The 17,934-nt window shown below is 38.3% G+C and overlaps 1 protein-coding gene across 1 annotated transcript in view; it reads left to right on the top strand.

The window, feature by feature from the left end:
- Window positions 1–17,934, top strand: part of LOC100667245 (putative serine protease K12H4.7) — a 77,531-nt gene that overhangs the window by 26,045 nt on the left and 33,552 nt on the right. Inside the window, exon 4 of the mRNA XM_064287394.1 lies at window positions 5,656–5,791. Coding sequence (XP_064143464.1) covers window positions 5,656–5,791 — 136 coding nt within the window. The remainder of the gene's footprint in view (window positions 1–5,655; window positions 5,792–17,934) is intronic.

Genomic DNA, 17,934 nt, shown 5'->3' with positions numbered 1-17,934 from the left:
TCTGTTACTGTTCTTAATCTTTCTACTAGATCTAGTAGTTGTCTCTTGGAATCTTTTGGGTTTTCTATGTATAGAATCATATCATCCATAAACAGGGACAGTTTAACTTCTTTATTTCCAACTTGGATGCACTTGATTTCTTTTTGTTGCCTTATTGCTCTAGCTAAGACTTCCAACACAATGCTAAATTGGAGTAGTGATGAAGGCCATCCTTATCTTCTTCCTGTTCTCAAGGTGAATGTTTTCACCCTCTCTCTGTTAAGAATGATGTTTACTGTTTCTTTTACATTGATGCTCTTTATTATGTTGAGAAATTTCCTTCCTCTACCCATTTTCTTCTTTTTTTTTATTGCACTTTAGTTGAAGGTTTACAGAACAAAGTAGCATTCTCATCAAACAGTTAGTACACACATTGTGGTATGACATTGCTTACCAATATCTATTTTATTGAGAGTGTTTATCAGGAACAGGTGTTGGACTTTGTCAAATGCCTTTTGTGTGTCCATTGAGATGTTCACGTGATTCGTTTCTTTCCTTGTATTTATGTGATGGATAGCATTGATTGATTTCCTAATGTTGAATCATCCTTGTATAATTGGTATGAATCCTACTTGGTTGCGATCTATTTTTTTTATATGATGTTGAATTCTATTGGCTAGAATTCTGTTGAGAATTTTTGCATCTATGTTTATGAGAGATATTGGTCTGTAATGTTCTGTGTGTGTGTGTGTGTGTGTGTGTGTGTATTTGCCTGGTTTGGATATCAGGGCTATCTGGCTTCATAGAATAAATTTGGAAGTGTCACTTCCTTTTCTATGTTCTGAAATAGTTTGAGTAGTTAGTCCTGGTGTAAGCTCTTCTCTGAATGTTTGCTAGAATTATCCAGTGAAACCATCTGGGCCAGGGCTTTCTATTTGTTGGAGTTTTTAAATTACTTTTTCAATCTCTTCTCTGTTATGGGTCTGTTCTGATTTTCAACATTATTTTGTGTTATTTTTGGTAGGTAGTGTTTCTCTAGGAATTTGTCCATTTCGTCAAGGTTTTCAAATTTGTTGGAGTATAGTTTTTCATAATAATCTGTCATGATCCTTTTTACTTCATTTGGCTCTGTTGTAATATCCCCCATTTTATTTCTTATTTGAGTTATTTGCATTTTCTCTTGTTTGTCTTTTTTCGCTTAGGCAAGTGGTTTGCCAATTTTGTTGATCCTTACGAAGAACCAACTTTTGGTTTTGGTTTTTGTATTCTATTGTTTTTCTATTCTCTGTTTCATGTATTTCTGCTCTAACTTTATTCTCTACTTTCTTCTTGTAGCTGTGGGCTTCTTTTCTGTTCTCTTTCTGTTTGTTTGAGTTGTGTAGCTAATGTTTTGATTTTATCCCTTTCTTCTTTTTTAGTGGGTGCATATATTGTTATAAAGTGACCTCAGATGACTGCCTTTGCTGTGTCTTAAACGTTTTGGTATGATGTGTTTTTATTCTTGATTGATACTAGGAATTTTTTATCTATCTCTGATTTTTTCAATTACTGGATGGGTTTTAAGCAAATTTTAAGTTTCCATGTAATTGAACTTTTTCCCTTACTCTTCTTGTTGTTAATATCTACCTTGATGGCATTGTGGTCATAATGAATTGTCCCTTTAATCATTTATATAGTGCCCTTCTTTGTCTTTTATGGTGGATTTTGTTTTAAATGCTATTTTACGTGAGATTAGTTTTCTACTCTGGCTCTTTTTTGGTAATTGTTTGCTTGATATGTATTTTTTCCATTGTTTGGTTTTATAAATTTACATGTTTCTTTATAAAGCGTGCATCTTGTAGACAGTAGATTGGTGGGTCCTTTTTTTTTTTTTAATCCATTCTGTCACTCTTTGCCACTTTCTGGATGCGTTTAGGCCATTTACATTCAGTATACTTATTGATAGGTGTGATTTTATTGCTATCATTTTGTAATTTTTTTTCATGCTGATCTTTTCTTTGTTCCTCTTCTTCTCACGTGCTGAAGTCCTTTTGTTTGCGGATTTTTTTTTTCTTTCTCATTTCTTCTCTTTTTGTAGATTTGGTTTTACTGAGAGTTTATGTTTTTCTTCTTTATATTGGTGACTAGATTTGTTAACTTTCTTTGTGGTTACCTTGAAATTTACCCTTACATCCTCAGGTTTGAACCAGTCTATACATTAACTTCCTCTCCATTACAAAGTTCTATACTTACATTGTTTATTCCCTCTCTTTATTGTTCTGACAGATTAACCTCTCTGGTTCCCTGTTGTAATTCTTTCGGTTTTGGATAGTCATTGAGAGTATATTTCCTAGGTTGGTAACTGGCTGGTACAATCTTTGTCTTTGGTTTTGGTGGGTGTGATTACTGTATGAACTCGGTGATTAATTTTTGGGTCTATTTATAAGGGGTTCATTGAGCTTCTTGGAGAGTCAGCTTTTCATCTTTCATGATATTAGAGAAGTTTTCTGTCGGCAATTATTCAATGATCCTTTCTGTTTCTTCTGTTTTCTCCCCCTGCTCTGGAACTTTGATTGCTTGAAATTTTTGCTTTTGATTTTATACCACATAATTTTAATTCTCAGAGTTTCTTCTTTTTATTCATTCTTTCTTCTGATTTTTCATCAAACAGAGTTGTAGCCAAGTGTTTGTCTTCAATTTCACTGATCCTGTCTTCCATTGTTTCAAACCTGCTCCTCAGTCCATCTATGACACTGTCCATTTCTGAAATCTTGTAGTTTATCTTTTTGATTTCTAATTGTTGTTTTTGTAGGATTTCTAGTTGTGAATTTATTTTGGAATTTTGTTCCTTTATTATTTTACTTAATTTCATCTATTTTTTGGTCTACATTTTTACAGAATTCATCTGCCTTTTCTACAAATTTTGTTGATTTTTTTCCCTCATTTTTGTCTGCTTTTTACTTCAACTCTTGGATAGCTCCAAACATTCAAGATGTGAATTCTCCATCAGGTAGTTCTAGTGCCTTTTCTTCTACTGGAAGGTCATGTGGTGTTTTAATTTAGACAACTAATGGAGCTATCCTGTTCTTTCTTTTCTTTTTTTAATATGTTTTGATATTGTCTGCTGTCTTCAGGTCTTTCCCTACTTATTTTTTTTTTTTTATTTATTGATTATAGATTCGTTTGTTTCATCCTGCATTTTTGTTTTATTTGGTTTTGCCTGAGCAGGCAGGCTGTGCATTCTTCGTTGTTTGCTTCTCTGTGGGTAAGACACTTTTCACCTCCTTGTCCAGTGAACATGGCCACTAGCTCAGCTACAAAGAGGCAGGACAGGTCTAGCTGAAGGAGAAGGTCTGGAATGGTTTTTTTTTTTTTTTTTGTGGCATGTACTAGGGCTGACAGGGCAGGCTGGCAATCAGTCCAGGGTAGGTTCTGGTGGGCAGGGCCTGTGCTGTTCTGATGTGTGCTGTTGAGTTCACAGTGCCAATAGCCAGGATGGAGAGGGGAGGTTGTGATTTGTGGAGCTAAGATGGGTAGGGGAAAGAGGAGAGAGAGAAGACAGAAACAGGATCAAACAAAAAAAAGTGCTAAAGGAGTTTGCCACTGGAGTGGAAAGATGAGAAACTGATAAATGGATTTAAAAAAAAAAAAAGGAAAAGGTTAAAAGAAAAACATCATAATAAATTAATTAATAACCAGAAATAAAGCACCAAAGCCCCCAGGGTCTCCACTGGTGTGTCTGAGAGACCAGAGAAGTGACTCCCATGAAATGCAGTACAGCCTCACTAGAAGGGGTAGAGATGTCACACAGTGCCAGGTATTCAGGGGACAGGAAAAGAATGTAAGTATAGAGAGATGAGGAACTGAGATATGAAGAAAAGGAAAAAAGAGAAAAGAAATTCCCCCAGGGATTCCAGTGATGCAGCTTAGTAGACCAGGGAAGTGGCTCCCAAGTTGCGCAGTACACCCTGGTGAGAAGGGGTCCCAAGCCACAAAAAGAAAAACAAACAAAACAGAATAAAATAAGACAAAACAAAAACAAACAAAAACCAGGGATCCCAACAGCATGGCAGTGCAGCCTGGGGAAGAAGTTCTCCTGCCAAGCAGCTCTTCACGGGTTTCAAGAAGAAGCAAAGATTACATATGGATCTAGGTGTTTGAGAGAAAGGAGGGCAAGGTGGTGAAAGGCATGGAAAAAACCAAAAGAAGCAAATAAAAGCAACACTAGCAACAAACAAATGGTACTCAGAGAGCTGGAAATTGTGGGTGGGGTGAATCCAAGTGACATGAGGTTGAAGGCAGTGCCTCCCAACCAAGAGACTGCAGCCAGAGGGAAAGAAAGGAGGCTGAGCAAGGGGGAAGAAGGTAGGGTGGGTAAGTGTGTATTGCTGGTCACCCAGTGCTCTGTCTCCTGCTGGGAGCTCAAGGAAGCTGCTTTCCCATACTCCCTGTCTGCCAATCTCTGAAGTGGGTGGGGTGAATCCAGGTGGTACAGACCCTGTGCTTCCCGACTGATCAAACTACTGTAGCAAGCTATGAACCTGGGGAGGTCAAGCAGGGGACAGAATGATGCAGGATGGGAAAGCATATATCTCTGGTTACCAGGTGTTCTGTCTCCTGCTTGGAGCAATGTGAACCTGCTTTCCTGTGCTCCCAGTCTGCCAATCTCTGACAGGATTCCAAGATGGAGGATCTGTGCATTAGCTGAAGGGACCTCTGAGCATATCATTCCTAGCTCTATGTTCTCTGTCAGTTTATTATTCCATTTGGTGCTGGGCTGAGTTCTTTATCTCTTCATTTAATGCTCTAGGGTTACAGGATTGACATTTGTCTCTGTTTTACTTAGTTTTTCAGATCTTTGCTGTAGAGGAACAGTGTGGTGCTTCCATATATAGCACTATGTTGGGTCCTGCCAAAACTTACCTATTTTGAAGTTGTCTTTCATTCTTTTCCTGCTACCTGACCCTGGTGCCATAGTGGTTAAGAGCTATGGCTGAGAACCAAATGTCGGCAGTTTGAATCCACCAGTTGCTTCTTGGAAATTCTATGGGGCAGTTCTACTGTCCTATAGGACTGCTTTAAGTTGAAATTGACTCTATGACAACAGGTTTGGTTTTAGTTTTACCTGACTTTATGATAAACCCTTTATAGTTAATGGCATTAGGATTTTTCAAAGTGGATAAAAACTCTTCAATGCCAATTTGGGCTTCTGCATACATGTTCCTATTAAAATGAATAAAGTGTAAAATTTGTGCTTAAGTTTCTTTATCAAAAAACAAAAAAAAAAACCTACCTCATCAAAAAAAGAGATACATTCCAGATAACTTTCCTTAAATATTTGAAATTTTCACATATAAACAGTTCATGTTTCTGTATCCTTGATAGAATATCATCTGGTACAAGAAATTTGAAATGTGTAAATTTGAGGCACCTTTTTACCTACCTACTTGAAAGTGTAAATCCACACCCCAGTTCATTAATTGATCAGGATTTATGAAGCATAGTCATAAGTCTGTGTTTACTAGTGACATTCCTTGGCATTCTGAGAAAATCTGTTAATTTTGAAGTTTAACTTTGTGATAAAATGGAGGTAATTGCAAACTTGAAGAACTCTATTTTATAAATTAAAAACAATTTTTTTTAATACTTACAGTTAAATATTGCTGAATGCAACTTTTTTTTTTTTTTTTTTCTTAGAGTACCTTGAAATTGTTCAAAGATCTCTGGCCACTCATAACAGCAACTGTTTTCAGGCAGTGAAAGAGGCTTTTGGTCAAATTGTGAAGATGCTGAACCTTCCAAGATACTACGGAAAACTTGAAAATGATTTCAAGTAAGTGGATTGATTTGCCTGTGAGGGAGTCTGTGTCTAAATATATTCTGGTATTTACTTGAAGTTACATTATTTATGTCATTTTCTTACATGCTTTCATGGACTGAATTATGTCCCCCCCAAAATGTGTCTAACAACTTGGTTAGGCCCTGATTCCCAGTATTCTGTGGTTGTTCTCCATTCTGTGATTGTAATTTTATGTTAAAGGATTAGGGTGAGACTGTAACACCACCCTCACCCAGGTCACCTACCTTATCCAAGGCAAAAGGAGATTCCCTGGGGTGTGTCCTGCACAACATTTTCTCTCTCAAGAGATAAAAGGAAAAGGAAGCAAGCAGAGAGTTGGGGACCTCATACCGCAAGAAAGCAGCCAAGAGCAGAGCGTGTCCTCTGGACCTGGGATCCCTGTGCCTAAGAAGTTCCTCAACCATGGGAAGACTGAGGACAAGGACCTTCTTCCAGAGCTGATAGAGAAATGGGAGCTGCACCTTAAATTTGGACTTTTAGCCTACTTTACTATGAGGAAATAAATTTCTCTTTGTTAAATCCACCCACTTCTGGTATTCTATTATGGGAGCACCAGATGACTAAGACACATGCATTGAATTGCACTGCACTGCATTGCATTGCACTGCATTGTATTGCATTGCATTGGGCAACTTACGTGGAAATTATTTCTTCAGAAATTTAAAAAGCAAAGATGTCACATTAAAGACCAAGGTTATCCTGACCCAAGCCATGGTGCTTTCAAAAGCCTCATATGCATGTGAGAGTTGGACAATGAAGAAGGAAGATTGAAAATGAATTGATGTCTTTGAATGTTGGTGATGGCAAAGAATACTGATTATACTGTGCTTGGCAAGAAGAATGAACCAATCTCTTTTGGAAGAAGTACAGCCAGAATGCTCCTCTCACATACTTTGTACATGTCATCAGGAGGGACCAGTCACTGGAAAAGGCCATCATACTTGGGTAAGTAGAGGGTTAGTGAAAAAGAAGAAGACCCTCAAAGAGATAGGATGACACAGGACTGCAACAGTGGGCTCGAGCATAACAACAATTGTGAGGATGGCTCAGGGTTGGGCAGTGTTTCATTCTGTTGTAAATAGGGTAGAAATTGTTCAGAACCAACTGGACCTAACAGCAACAACAACAAAAACAAGAAATAAGGAAACCATTGTTGTTTATGATCTGGAGTAGAGATTTCCATGGTAGTAGTGGAAGTACTTTTTGAGTTACTGAAACTTAAAAAAAAAATTAGAGTCAAACATGTATGTTAAAATATGTTTTCATAGACTCATGGAATAGCTACAGCATTACAAATAGTAGGCTTATTGTAACCTACATGACCCACAAATATGTAGTGTTTTTTCATATTCAGGTTCTGGGCCTCTCCTTGTTGTTAGTATTAGGTGCCTAGATTTGGCTCTGACCTAGAGTGACCCTATGTATAACAGAAGAAAACATTCTCCAGTCCTGTGCCATCTTCACAATCATTGCTATAGTCAGTGTATCAATCCATCTTCTTGAGAGTCTTCCTTTTTGTCATTAATCCTCTTCTTTACCAAACATAATGTTCTTCTCTAAAGATTGGTCCCTCCGATTACATGTCCACAATAAGCAAGATGAAGCCTCATCACCTTTGAATCTAAGGAACATTCTGGCTATATTTACCTAAGCCCACTGCCATGAAGTCGATTCCAACTCATATCCAACCTATAAATCTCTCTAGACTTAATGAATAAGAATCTTGAAGGGAGGGTGAGACCAAGATGGCTGACTGGCAGAAGCTCCCACATACTCCTCTTGCAACAAAGACTCAGAAATACAAGTGAATTGATTACATACATGGCAATCTACGAACCCTGACCATCAAACTCAGAACTAGGGAATCGACCTCAGTGACAGGGGAGTGAAAATATGCGCACTGAAGGAGACAGCAGTCCCAGAGGCTGGTGAGCCATGCCCCAGCCCTGAGCCCTCAGGGGAATGAGAATCCACTCACTGGGGCACCGACCAGTACTGGAACCCAGCATACCACACCCCAGCCCTGAGCCCTCAGGGGAAGGACAAATCACACTCAGACAAAGAGACCAGTTCCAGAGCCTGGCAAGATGTGCCCCAAACCTAAAACCTTGTGGAGCCTTGGGCCAGAGCTGTGGAGATGATCGTGGCTTCCTGAGACAAGGCAAGCAAGGACACAGTGCTAACCACTGGGACAATCTCTGCAAGGACCCAGCCACAGGCTACACACCCCTCCAGAATCTCAGATAAAACAGTCCTCACCAAACAAGATAAGTGAGTTTATTTTACTCTCTCTTATCTATCTGATCCCTCCCCTCCCTGCCCTGGCCAACCTCATTAACACTGGAATACCCTGGGCCAGAGACTAAACTGCTTTGTGGGTTTTTTTTTTCCCCTAACCCATTCTCCTGGCCTGGAAAAGCAGCAATTAACAATCAGGTTAAAAATCCTTTCCTGATTTCTCTAAACTGGAATAACAGTACAGATCTAGCAGCATCCATGCATAAGAGATCCACAGTCTTTGGCTTTCACCCCTACATGGAACCAGGTGGCTATTTTAATGCGAAGGCAATTCTTTTAGAAATATGACTGTAATTTGTGTAGCTGAGCACTGGAAAGGCAAGTTTTGGAAGTCTGATACCACTCTACCTATTAAACAGAGACCTCACTGATCTGCAGCAGGGAACTGAGGTCTAAGGCTCCATCCACACCACCTAACCACCTGCTAAAGTGGTCTGAGGATAGTGGCACCTACCAATTTTTAGAGGTACAAGCATTGGGTGTCTAAGGTATAGCTGCAGAGCCCAACCACCTGAGCGCTCTAGAGAACACAGATGCTCCTTCCTCACTGGCATATGGGGGAAGGCTGTCAGCATCCTGCCTCCTTGGAGTGTGACCTGCTGCCACTACTAGAAACCGGTGCATACAACCATCACTACTACTCCTCTATGATAGTAGGGGAGAGCCTACACCACACACTAGGTGACCCACCATCAGGACACATGAGCTGATTCTACTCAAGAATAGTGAATGGACTCATAGGCTCATATAATGGGTAGCAGCACAAACCAGCTGGTAACAGGACATAAGTGATTCAAAGGCTCCAACAATTAAGTTAGTGCACTTTAGTAGCCCATCTGGGTGTACTGAAACAAAACAAAAAAAGAAAATAAGACTCAGTAAGCAAATATAAAATAAATCATTACAATAACTTATAGATGGCTCAGACACAGCAGTCGATATCAAATCACATAAAGAAGCAGACCATGATTGCTTCTACAACCCCCCAAATCAATGAATCAAAATCTTTCCCAAATGAAGATACATTCCTGGAATTGCCAGATGTAAAATATAAAAAAACTAATATACAGAATGATTCAAGACATCAGGGATGACCTCAGAAATGAAACAAGGCCCACCAAAAAACCCAGTGCCATCGAGTCGCTTCCGACTCATAGTGACCCTATAGGACAGAGTAGAACTGCCGCGCCTGGCGGATTTGAACTGCCGACCCTTTGGTTAACAGCTATATCACTTAACTACTATGCCACCAGGGTTTCTTGAAATAAGGCAATCTACAGAAAAGCCAAGGAACACACTGATAAAGCAGTTGAAGAAATCAAAAAGATTATTCAAGAACATAGTGAAAAAATTAATAAGCTTCAAGAATCCATAGATAGACAGCATTCAGGAATCCAAAAGATTAACAATGAAATTACAGAATTAGAGAACTCAATAGGAAGTCAGAAGAGCAGAATCGAGGAATTGGAAAGCAGAGTGGGAGAGCTGGAGGATAAGGTAATTAACACCAATGCAGTTGAAGAAAAAGCAGATAAAAGAATTAAAAAAAAAAATGAAGAAACCCTAAGAATCATGTGAGACTCTATCAAGAAGAATAACTTGCATGTGATTGGGGTTCCAGAATAGGGAGGGGTAACAGAAAATACAGAGAGTATAGCTGAAGATCTATTGGCAGAAAACTTCCCTGGCATTGAAAAAAGATGAAAGTACATCGACCCAAGATGCTCATCAAAGCCCATACAAGATAGATCCCAAAAGAAAATCCCCAAGAAATATTATCACCAAACTTGCCAAAACCAAAGATAAAGAGGAAAATTTAAAAGTAGCCAGGGATAAACAAAAAGTCACCTACAAGAGAGAATCAATAAGAAAATGTTTGGACTCCTAGACAGAAAACATGCAGGCAAGAAAGCAATGGGATGACATATATAGAGCTCTGAAGGAGAAAAACTGCCAACCAAGAATAATATACTCAGTAAAACTCTCTCTCAAATATGAAGGTGAAATTAAGACATGTACAGATAAACCCAAGCTTAGAAAATTTGCAAAAATCAAACCAAAGCTACAAGAATTACTAAAGCAAATTTTTTGGTCAGAAAATCAATATTATCAGATACCATCACAACACAAGGTCACAGAACATAACATCCTGATATCAAGTCATATGGGGAAATCACAAAAACAAAATAAGATTAATTAAAAAAAATGCTCAAAACAGGAAATCATTGATGTCATTATGTAAAAGATTACAATAATAAAAAAAGAGGGTCTAAATATCGGAGGCATAGGCCATCCATACGGAGAGGAAACCCAGGCGATATAGGAAAACACAAGTTAGGTTTTTATTTAGAAAAAAAAAGGGGGAAATATTAAGGTAACCACAAAGAGGTCTAACAATTCCATAATTCAAAATAAAAACCAAGATAAACATAACAAGTCAGCAAAAATAAATTCAACTACTATGAAAATAGGAACACAAAATTTACAAAGAAAAACAGCACAGAAAAGTAAGTGGAAAAATGAAATTGTCAACAACACAAAAAAAGGTATCAAAATGACATCACTAAACTCATACTTATCTATAATTATGCTGAATGTAAATAGTCTAAATGCACCAATAAAGAGACAGAGAGTCGCAGACTGGATAAAAAAAAACACGATCCGTCTATATGCTGCATGCAAGAGACACACCTTAGACTTAGAGACACAAATAAGCTAAAACTCAAAGGATGGAAAAAAACATATCAAGCAAACAACAATTGAAAAAGAGCAGGAGTGGCAATATTAATTTCTGACAAAATAGACTTTAAAGTTAAATCTACCAGAAAGGATAAAGAAGGGCACTGCATAATGACTAAAGGGAGAATTTACCAGGAAGATATAAACATATTAAATATTTATGCACCCAATGACAGGGCTGCAAGATACATAAAACAAACTCTAACAGAATTGAAAAGTGAGATAGACACCTCCACAATTATAGGAGGAGTCTTCAACTCACCACTTTCGGTGAAGGACAGGACATCCAGTAATAAGCTCAATAAAGACACAGAAGACCTGAATGCCACAATCAACCAACCTGATCTCATAGATTTATACAGAACACTCCTTCCAACAGCTGCAAAGTATACCTTCTTTTCTAGTGCACAGGGAGCATTCTACAATAGACTACATATGAGGTCATAAAACAAGCCTTTGCAGGATCTAAAACATCGAAATATTACAAAGCATCTTCTCAGACCATAAGGCCGTAAAAGTAGAAACCAATAACAGAAAAAGCAGGGAAAAGAAATCAAATACTTGGAAACTGAACAATACTCTGCTCAAAGAAGACTGTGTTATAGAAGATATTAAGGAGGGAATAAATAAATTCATAGAATGCAATGAGAATGAAAACACTTCCTATCAGAACCTTTGGGACACAGCAAAAGCAGTGCTCAGAGGTCAATTAATATCAATAGATGCACACATACAAAAAGAAGAAAGAGCCAAAATCAGAAACTGTCCCTACAACTTGAACAAATAGAAAAAGAGCAACAAAAGAAATCATCCGGCACCAGAAGAAAATGAATAATAAAAATCAGAGAAGAATTAAATGAATTAGAGAACAGAAAAACAATTGAAAGTGTTAACAAGGCCAAAAGCTGGTTCTTTGAAAAAATCAACAAAATTGATAAACCATTGGCCAGACAGACTAAAGAAATACCAGAAAGGAAACAAATAACCCAAATAAGAAATGAGATGGGCCATATCACTACAGACCCAACTGAAATTAAAAGAATCCTATCAGATTGCTATGAAAAATTGTACTCTAACAAATTTGCAAACCGAGAAGAAATGGATGAATTCCTCGAAACACGTTACGTACCTAAACTAACACAAACAGAAGCAGAACAACTAAATAGACCCATAACAAAAAAAGGGATTGAAAAGGTAATCAAAAAACTACCCCCCCCCAAAAAAAAAACCTGGTCCTGAGGGCTTCACTGCAGAGCTCTACCAAACTTTCAGATAAGACTTAACACCACTACTACTAAAGGTATTTCAAAGCATAGAAAATAATGGAATACTACCTAACTCATTCTATGAAGACACCATATCCCTGATACCAAAACCAGGTAAAAAAAAAAGACACCACAAAAAGAGCAAATTACAGACCTATATCCCTCAAGAACATAGATACAAAAATCCTCAACAAAATTCTAGCCAATAGAACTCCACAACATATCAAAAAATAATCCACCACGACCAAGTGGGATTTATACCAGGTATGCAAGGATGGCTCAATATTAGAAAAACAATTAATGTAATCCACCATATAAATAAAACAAAAGACAAGAATCACATGATTTTATCAATTGATGCAGGAAACCCATTTGACAAAGTCCAACACCCATTCATCATAAAAACTCTCAGAAAAATAGGAATAGAAGGAAAATTCCTCAACATAATAAAGGGCATTTATACAAAGCCCACAGCCAACGTCATCCTTAATTGAAAGAATCTAAAAACATTCCCCTTAAGAACGGGAAGCAAACAAGGATGCCCCTTAACACCACTCTTATTCAACATTGTGCTGGAGGTCCTAGCAAGAGCAAATAGGCTGGATAAAGAAATAAAGGGCATCCAGATTGGTAAGGAAGAAGTAAAAGTATCTCTGTTTGCAGATGACATGATCTTATACACAGAAAGCCCTAAAGAATCCTCAAAAAAAACACGACTGAAACGAATAGAAGAGTTCAGCAGAGTATCAGGTTACAAGATAAAAATACAAAAATGGGTTGGATTCCTCTACACCAACAAAAAGAACATGGAAGAGGAAATCAACAAATCAATACCATTCACAGTAACCCCAAAGAAGATAAAATACTTAGGAATAAATCTAACCAGAGACACATAAAAGACCTATACAAAGAAAACTGTAAGGTACTACTCCAAGAAGCCAGAAGGGACCTAGGTAAGTGGAAAAACATACCTTGCTTATGGATAGGAAGACTTAACATTGTAAAAATGTCTATCCTATCTATCGATAGCACTGGGTTGGGTTTGGTATATATACAATGCAACTCGGATCAAAATTCGAATGACATTTTTTAATGAGATGGAGAAACAAATCACCAACTTCATATGGAAGGGAAAGGAGCCTCAGATAAGTAAAGCATTAATGAAAAAGAGGAACAAAGTAGGAGGCCTCGCTCTTCCTGATTTTGGAGCATATTATACCATCACAGCAGTCAAAACAGCCTGGTACTGGTACAACAACAGACACATAGACCAATGGAACAGAATTGAGAACCCAGGTATAAATCCATCCACATATCAGCAGCTGATATTTGACAAAGGCCCAGTGTCAGTTAACTGGGGAAAAGATAGCCTTTTTAACAAATGGTGCTGGCGTAACTGGGTATCTATGTCCAAAAAAAAGAAACAGGACCCATACCTCACACCATGCACAAAAACTAACTCCAAATGGATAAAAGACCTAAACATTAAGTCTAAAACGATAAAGATCACGGAAGAAAACATAGGGACAATGTTAGGAGCCCTAATACATGGCATAAACAGAATACAAAACATTACTAAAAATGATGAAGAGAAACCAGATAACTGGGAGCTATTAAAAATCAAACACCTATGCTCATCTAAAGACTTTACCAAAAGAGTAAAAAGACCACCTACAGACTGGGAAAAAAAATTTTCAGCTACAACATCTCTGACCAGTACCTGATCTCTAAAATCTACATGATTCTGCTAAAACTGAGCCACAAAAAGACAAAAAACCCAATTAAAAAATGGGCAAAGGATATGAACACGCACTTCACTAAAGAAGACATTCTGGCAGCTAACAGATACATGAGGAAATGTTTTGGATCATTGGCCATTAGAGAAATGCAAATCAAAACTACAATGAGATTCCATCTCACTGAATCAAGGCTGGCATTGATCCAAAAAACACAAATAATAAATGTTGGAGAGGCTGTGGAGAGATTGGAACACTTTTACACTGCTAGTCAGAATGTAAAATGGTACAACCACTTTAGAAATCGATTTGGCACTTCCTTAAAAAGCTACAAGTAGAACTACCATAAGCCCCAGCAATCCCACTCCTCGGAATATATCCTAGAAAAATAAGAGCCTTTACACGAACATATGTATGCACCCCATGTTTATTGCAGCACTGTTTACAATAGCAAAAACATGGAAGCAACCAAGGTGCCCATCAACGAATGAATGGATAAATAAATTATGGTATATTCACACAATGGAATACTACTAATCAATAAAGAACAGTGATGAATCTGTGGAACATTTCATAACATGGAGGAACCTGGAAGACATTATGCTAGTGAAATTAGTCAGTTGCAAAAGGACAAATATTGTATAAGACCACTATTATTAGATCCTTGGAAACTCTATGGGGCAGTTCTACTCTGTCCTATAGAGTCGCTATGAGTTGGAATCGACTCAATGGCAGTGGGTTATTAGATCTTGAGAAATAGTTTAAGCTGAGAAGAACACATTCTTTTGTGGTTACGAGAGTGGGGAGGGAGGCTGGGTGGGAGAGGGATATTTACTAATTAGATGGTAGATAAGAACTACTTTAGGTAAAGGGAGGGACAGCACTTAGTACAGTGGAGGTCAGCACAACTGGACTAAACCAAAAGCAAAGAAGTTTCCTGAATAAACTGAATGCTTCGAAGGTTAGCGAAGCAGGAACAGGGGTTTGGGGACCATGGTTTCAGGGGACATCTAAGTCAATTGGCATAATAAAATCTATTAAAAGAAAACATTCTGCATGCCACTTTTAATAGTGGCATCTGGGGTCTTAAATGCTAGCCAGCAGTCATCTAAGATGCCATCAATGAGTCTCAACCCACCTGGATCAAAGGAGAATGAAGAACACCAAGGACACAAGGTAATAAAGAGCCCAAGAGACAGAAAGGGCTACATGAACCAGAGACTACATTATCCTGAGACCAGAAGTTCTGGATGGTACCCAGCCACAACCGATGACTGCCCTGACAGGGAACACAGCAGAGGACCCCTGAGGAAGCAGGGGAACAGTGGGATGCAGATCCCAAATTCTCATAAAAAGGCCAGACTTAATGATCTGACTGATACTAGAAGGACCTCAGTGGTCATGGCCCCCAGACCTTTTGTTGGCCCAGGAAAGGAACCATTCCAGAAACCAGCTCGTCGGACATGGATTGGAGTGAACAATGGGTAGGAGAGGGATGCTGGTGAGGAGTGAGCTACTTGGATCAGGCAGACACTCAAGACTATGTTGGCACCTCCTGCCTGGAGGGGAGATGGGAGGGTAGAGGGGCTTAGAAGTTGGCAAAATGGACACGAACAGAGAGAGTGGAAGGAAGTAGTGGGCTGTCTCATTGGGGGGAGAGTAATTGGGAGTATGTAGCAAGGTGTATATAAGTTTTTATGTGAGAGACTGACTTGATTTGTAAACTCTCACTTAAAGCACAATAAGAATTATAAAAAAAATAAAAAAAATTATTAAAAAAAAAGATTCTTGAAGGGAACAGGACTGGGGATCTGTATTCTTCCTCTGGTTAAATACGGAAAATATTCATCATGTAATTTTTGAATCTTCTTAGTACAATTGGTAAAAAGTTTGAAAATTTTGGCAGAGGTATTCTCTACACTGCATCTCATTTCTGCCTCTGGTTTTGTTCACATGTTGCTCCCCATTCTGGAACCTTCTTTCTTTTCACCCTACTCAGATTCTATCCATCATAAACCCTTGATTAAATTCTACCTCTTTACTAAAGTAATAGCAGACATCTATGTGCCTAGCATTGTCCTAATAAGCCATCCCCATAATAATCCTGGAGATATAATTCTCCTCCCTGTTATGAAGCCAAGGCCAGGGAGGCTTGGAGAAGTGAGGGTGTTGTTTTTCCTATTAGCTGTTGTTATTATGCCCCTAATTCCTGGCAATCCTGTGCACAAAGGAATGCAAAGCTGCCTGCTCCTCAGACATCCCCTTGTTATGCATGAGCCCTGTTGTTGCAGTACTGAAACAATCCATCTCCTTGAGGGTTCTCCCCTTTTTCACTAACCCCCTGCTTTTACAGTCATGATGTACTTCTCCAGGGATTGATTCCGCCTGATAACAGGTCCCAAATATGTGAGATGGTGTCTCACCATTCTTGCTTTTAAGGAGAAATTGGTCTGTATATTTTTCAAGACAAATATGTTCATTTTTTCTTGGCATTTTATGCTATATTCAGTATTCTTCATCAACACCATAATTCAAAGGTGTGAACTCTTTGGTCTTCCTTATTCTTTGCCCAACTTTCACATGCATATGAGGCAATTGAAAACACCATGGCTTGGGTCAGGTAGACCTTGGTCTTCAAGGTGACATCTTTGCTTTTCAAAACTTTAAAGAGGTCATATGCCTCAGATTTGCCCAGTCCAATGTGTCCTTTGATTTCTTGACCATTGCTTCTATGGGTGTTGATTGTGGATCCAAATAAAATGAAATTCTTGACAGCTCCAAACTTTTCTCCATTTATCAAGTTGTTGCTTATTGTTCCAGTTGTGAGAATTTATGTTTTATGTTAAGGCGTAATCCATACTGAGGCTGTAGTCTTTGATATTTATCAGTAAGTGCTTCAAGTCCTTTTCACTTTCAGCAAGTACTTTTTTGTCATCTGCATAACGCAGGTTGTTAATGAGTCTTCCTCCAATCCTGATGCCATGTTCTTCTTCATATAGTCCAGTTTCTCATATTATTTGATTAACATAGAGATTGAATAAATATCGTGAAAGGATAAAACCTTAAGGAACACCTTTCCTGATTTTAAACCATGAAGTATGCAATTGTTCTGTTCAACCATCTGCCTCTTGGTCAATGTACAGGTTCCACATGAGCTCAATTGCATGTTCTGGAATTCCCATTCTTTGCAATGCTTCCTGTAATTTGTTATGATCCACAGGGTGGAAATTCTTTGCTTAACATGTAAAGTACAGGTAAACATCTTTACGGCATTGTCTGCTTTCAGCCCAGATCCAGCTGACATCAACAATGATACCCCTGATTCCACATCCTCTTCTGAATCCAGCTTGAATTTCAGACAGTTCCCTGTCATTGTACTGCTGCAGCTGCTTTTGAATGATCTTCAGTAAAATTTTACTTATGTGTGATGTTAATGATATTGTTCAATAATTTATAAATTCAATTGGAGCCCCTTCCATGGGAAAAGGCATATATATGGATCTCTTTCAATTGATTGGCCAAATAGTTGTCTTCCAAATTTCTTGGCATAGATGAGTGGGCACTTCCAACACTGCATCCATTTGTTAAAAAATCTAAATTGGTATTCCGTCAATTCCTGGAGTCTGGTTTTTCACCAATTCCTTCAATGAAGCTTGGGCCTCTTCCTTCAGTACCACCAGTTTCTGATCCTATGCTTCGTCCTGAAATGGTTGCGCGTCCACCAGTTCTTTTTGGTATAGTGACTGTGTAATCCTTCCAACTTCTTTTGATGCTTCCTGCATCGTTTAATATTTTTCTCATAGAATCTTTCAACTCAAGATGCAAATTTTTTCTTCAGTTCTTTCAGCTTCAGAAATGCCTAACATCTTCTTCCCTTTTGGTTTCTAACTCCACGTGTCATTATAATACTGTACTTTGTCTTCCAGATCTGCTCTTTGAAATTTTCTGTTCAGCTCTTTTACTTTATCATTTCTCCCATTTGCTTTAGCTATTTAACTTTCAAAAGCAAGTTTCAGTCTCTTTGGACAACCATTTTAGTCTTTTCTTTCTTTTCTCCCTTTTTAATGACCTCTTGCTT

This window comes from Loxodonta africana, chromosome 6 (genome assembly GCF_030014295.1).
Source record: "Loxodonta africana isolate mLoxAfr1 chromosome 6, mLoxAfr1.hap2, whole genome shotgun sequence".
NCBI lineage: Eukaryota > Metazoa > Chordata > Mammalia > Proboscidea > Elephantidae > Loxodonta > Loxodonta africana.
The sequence above is the reverse complement of the archived record's forward strand: the minus strand, read 5'-3'. Positions and strand labels throughout refer to the sequence as shown.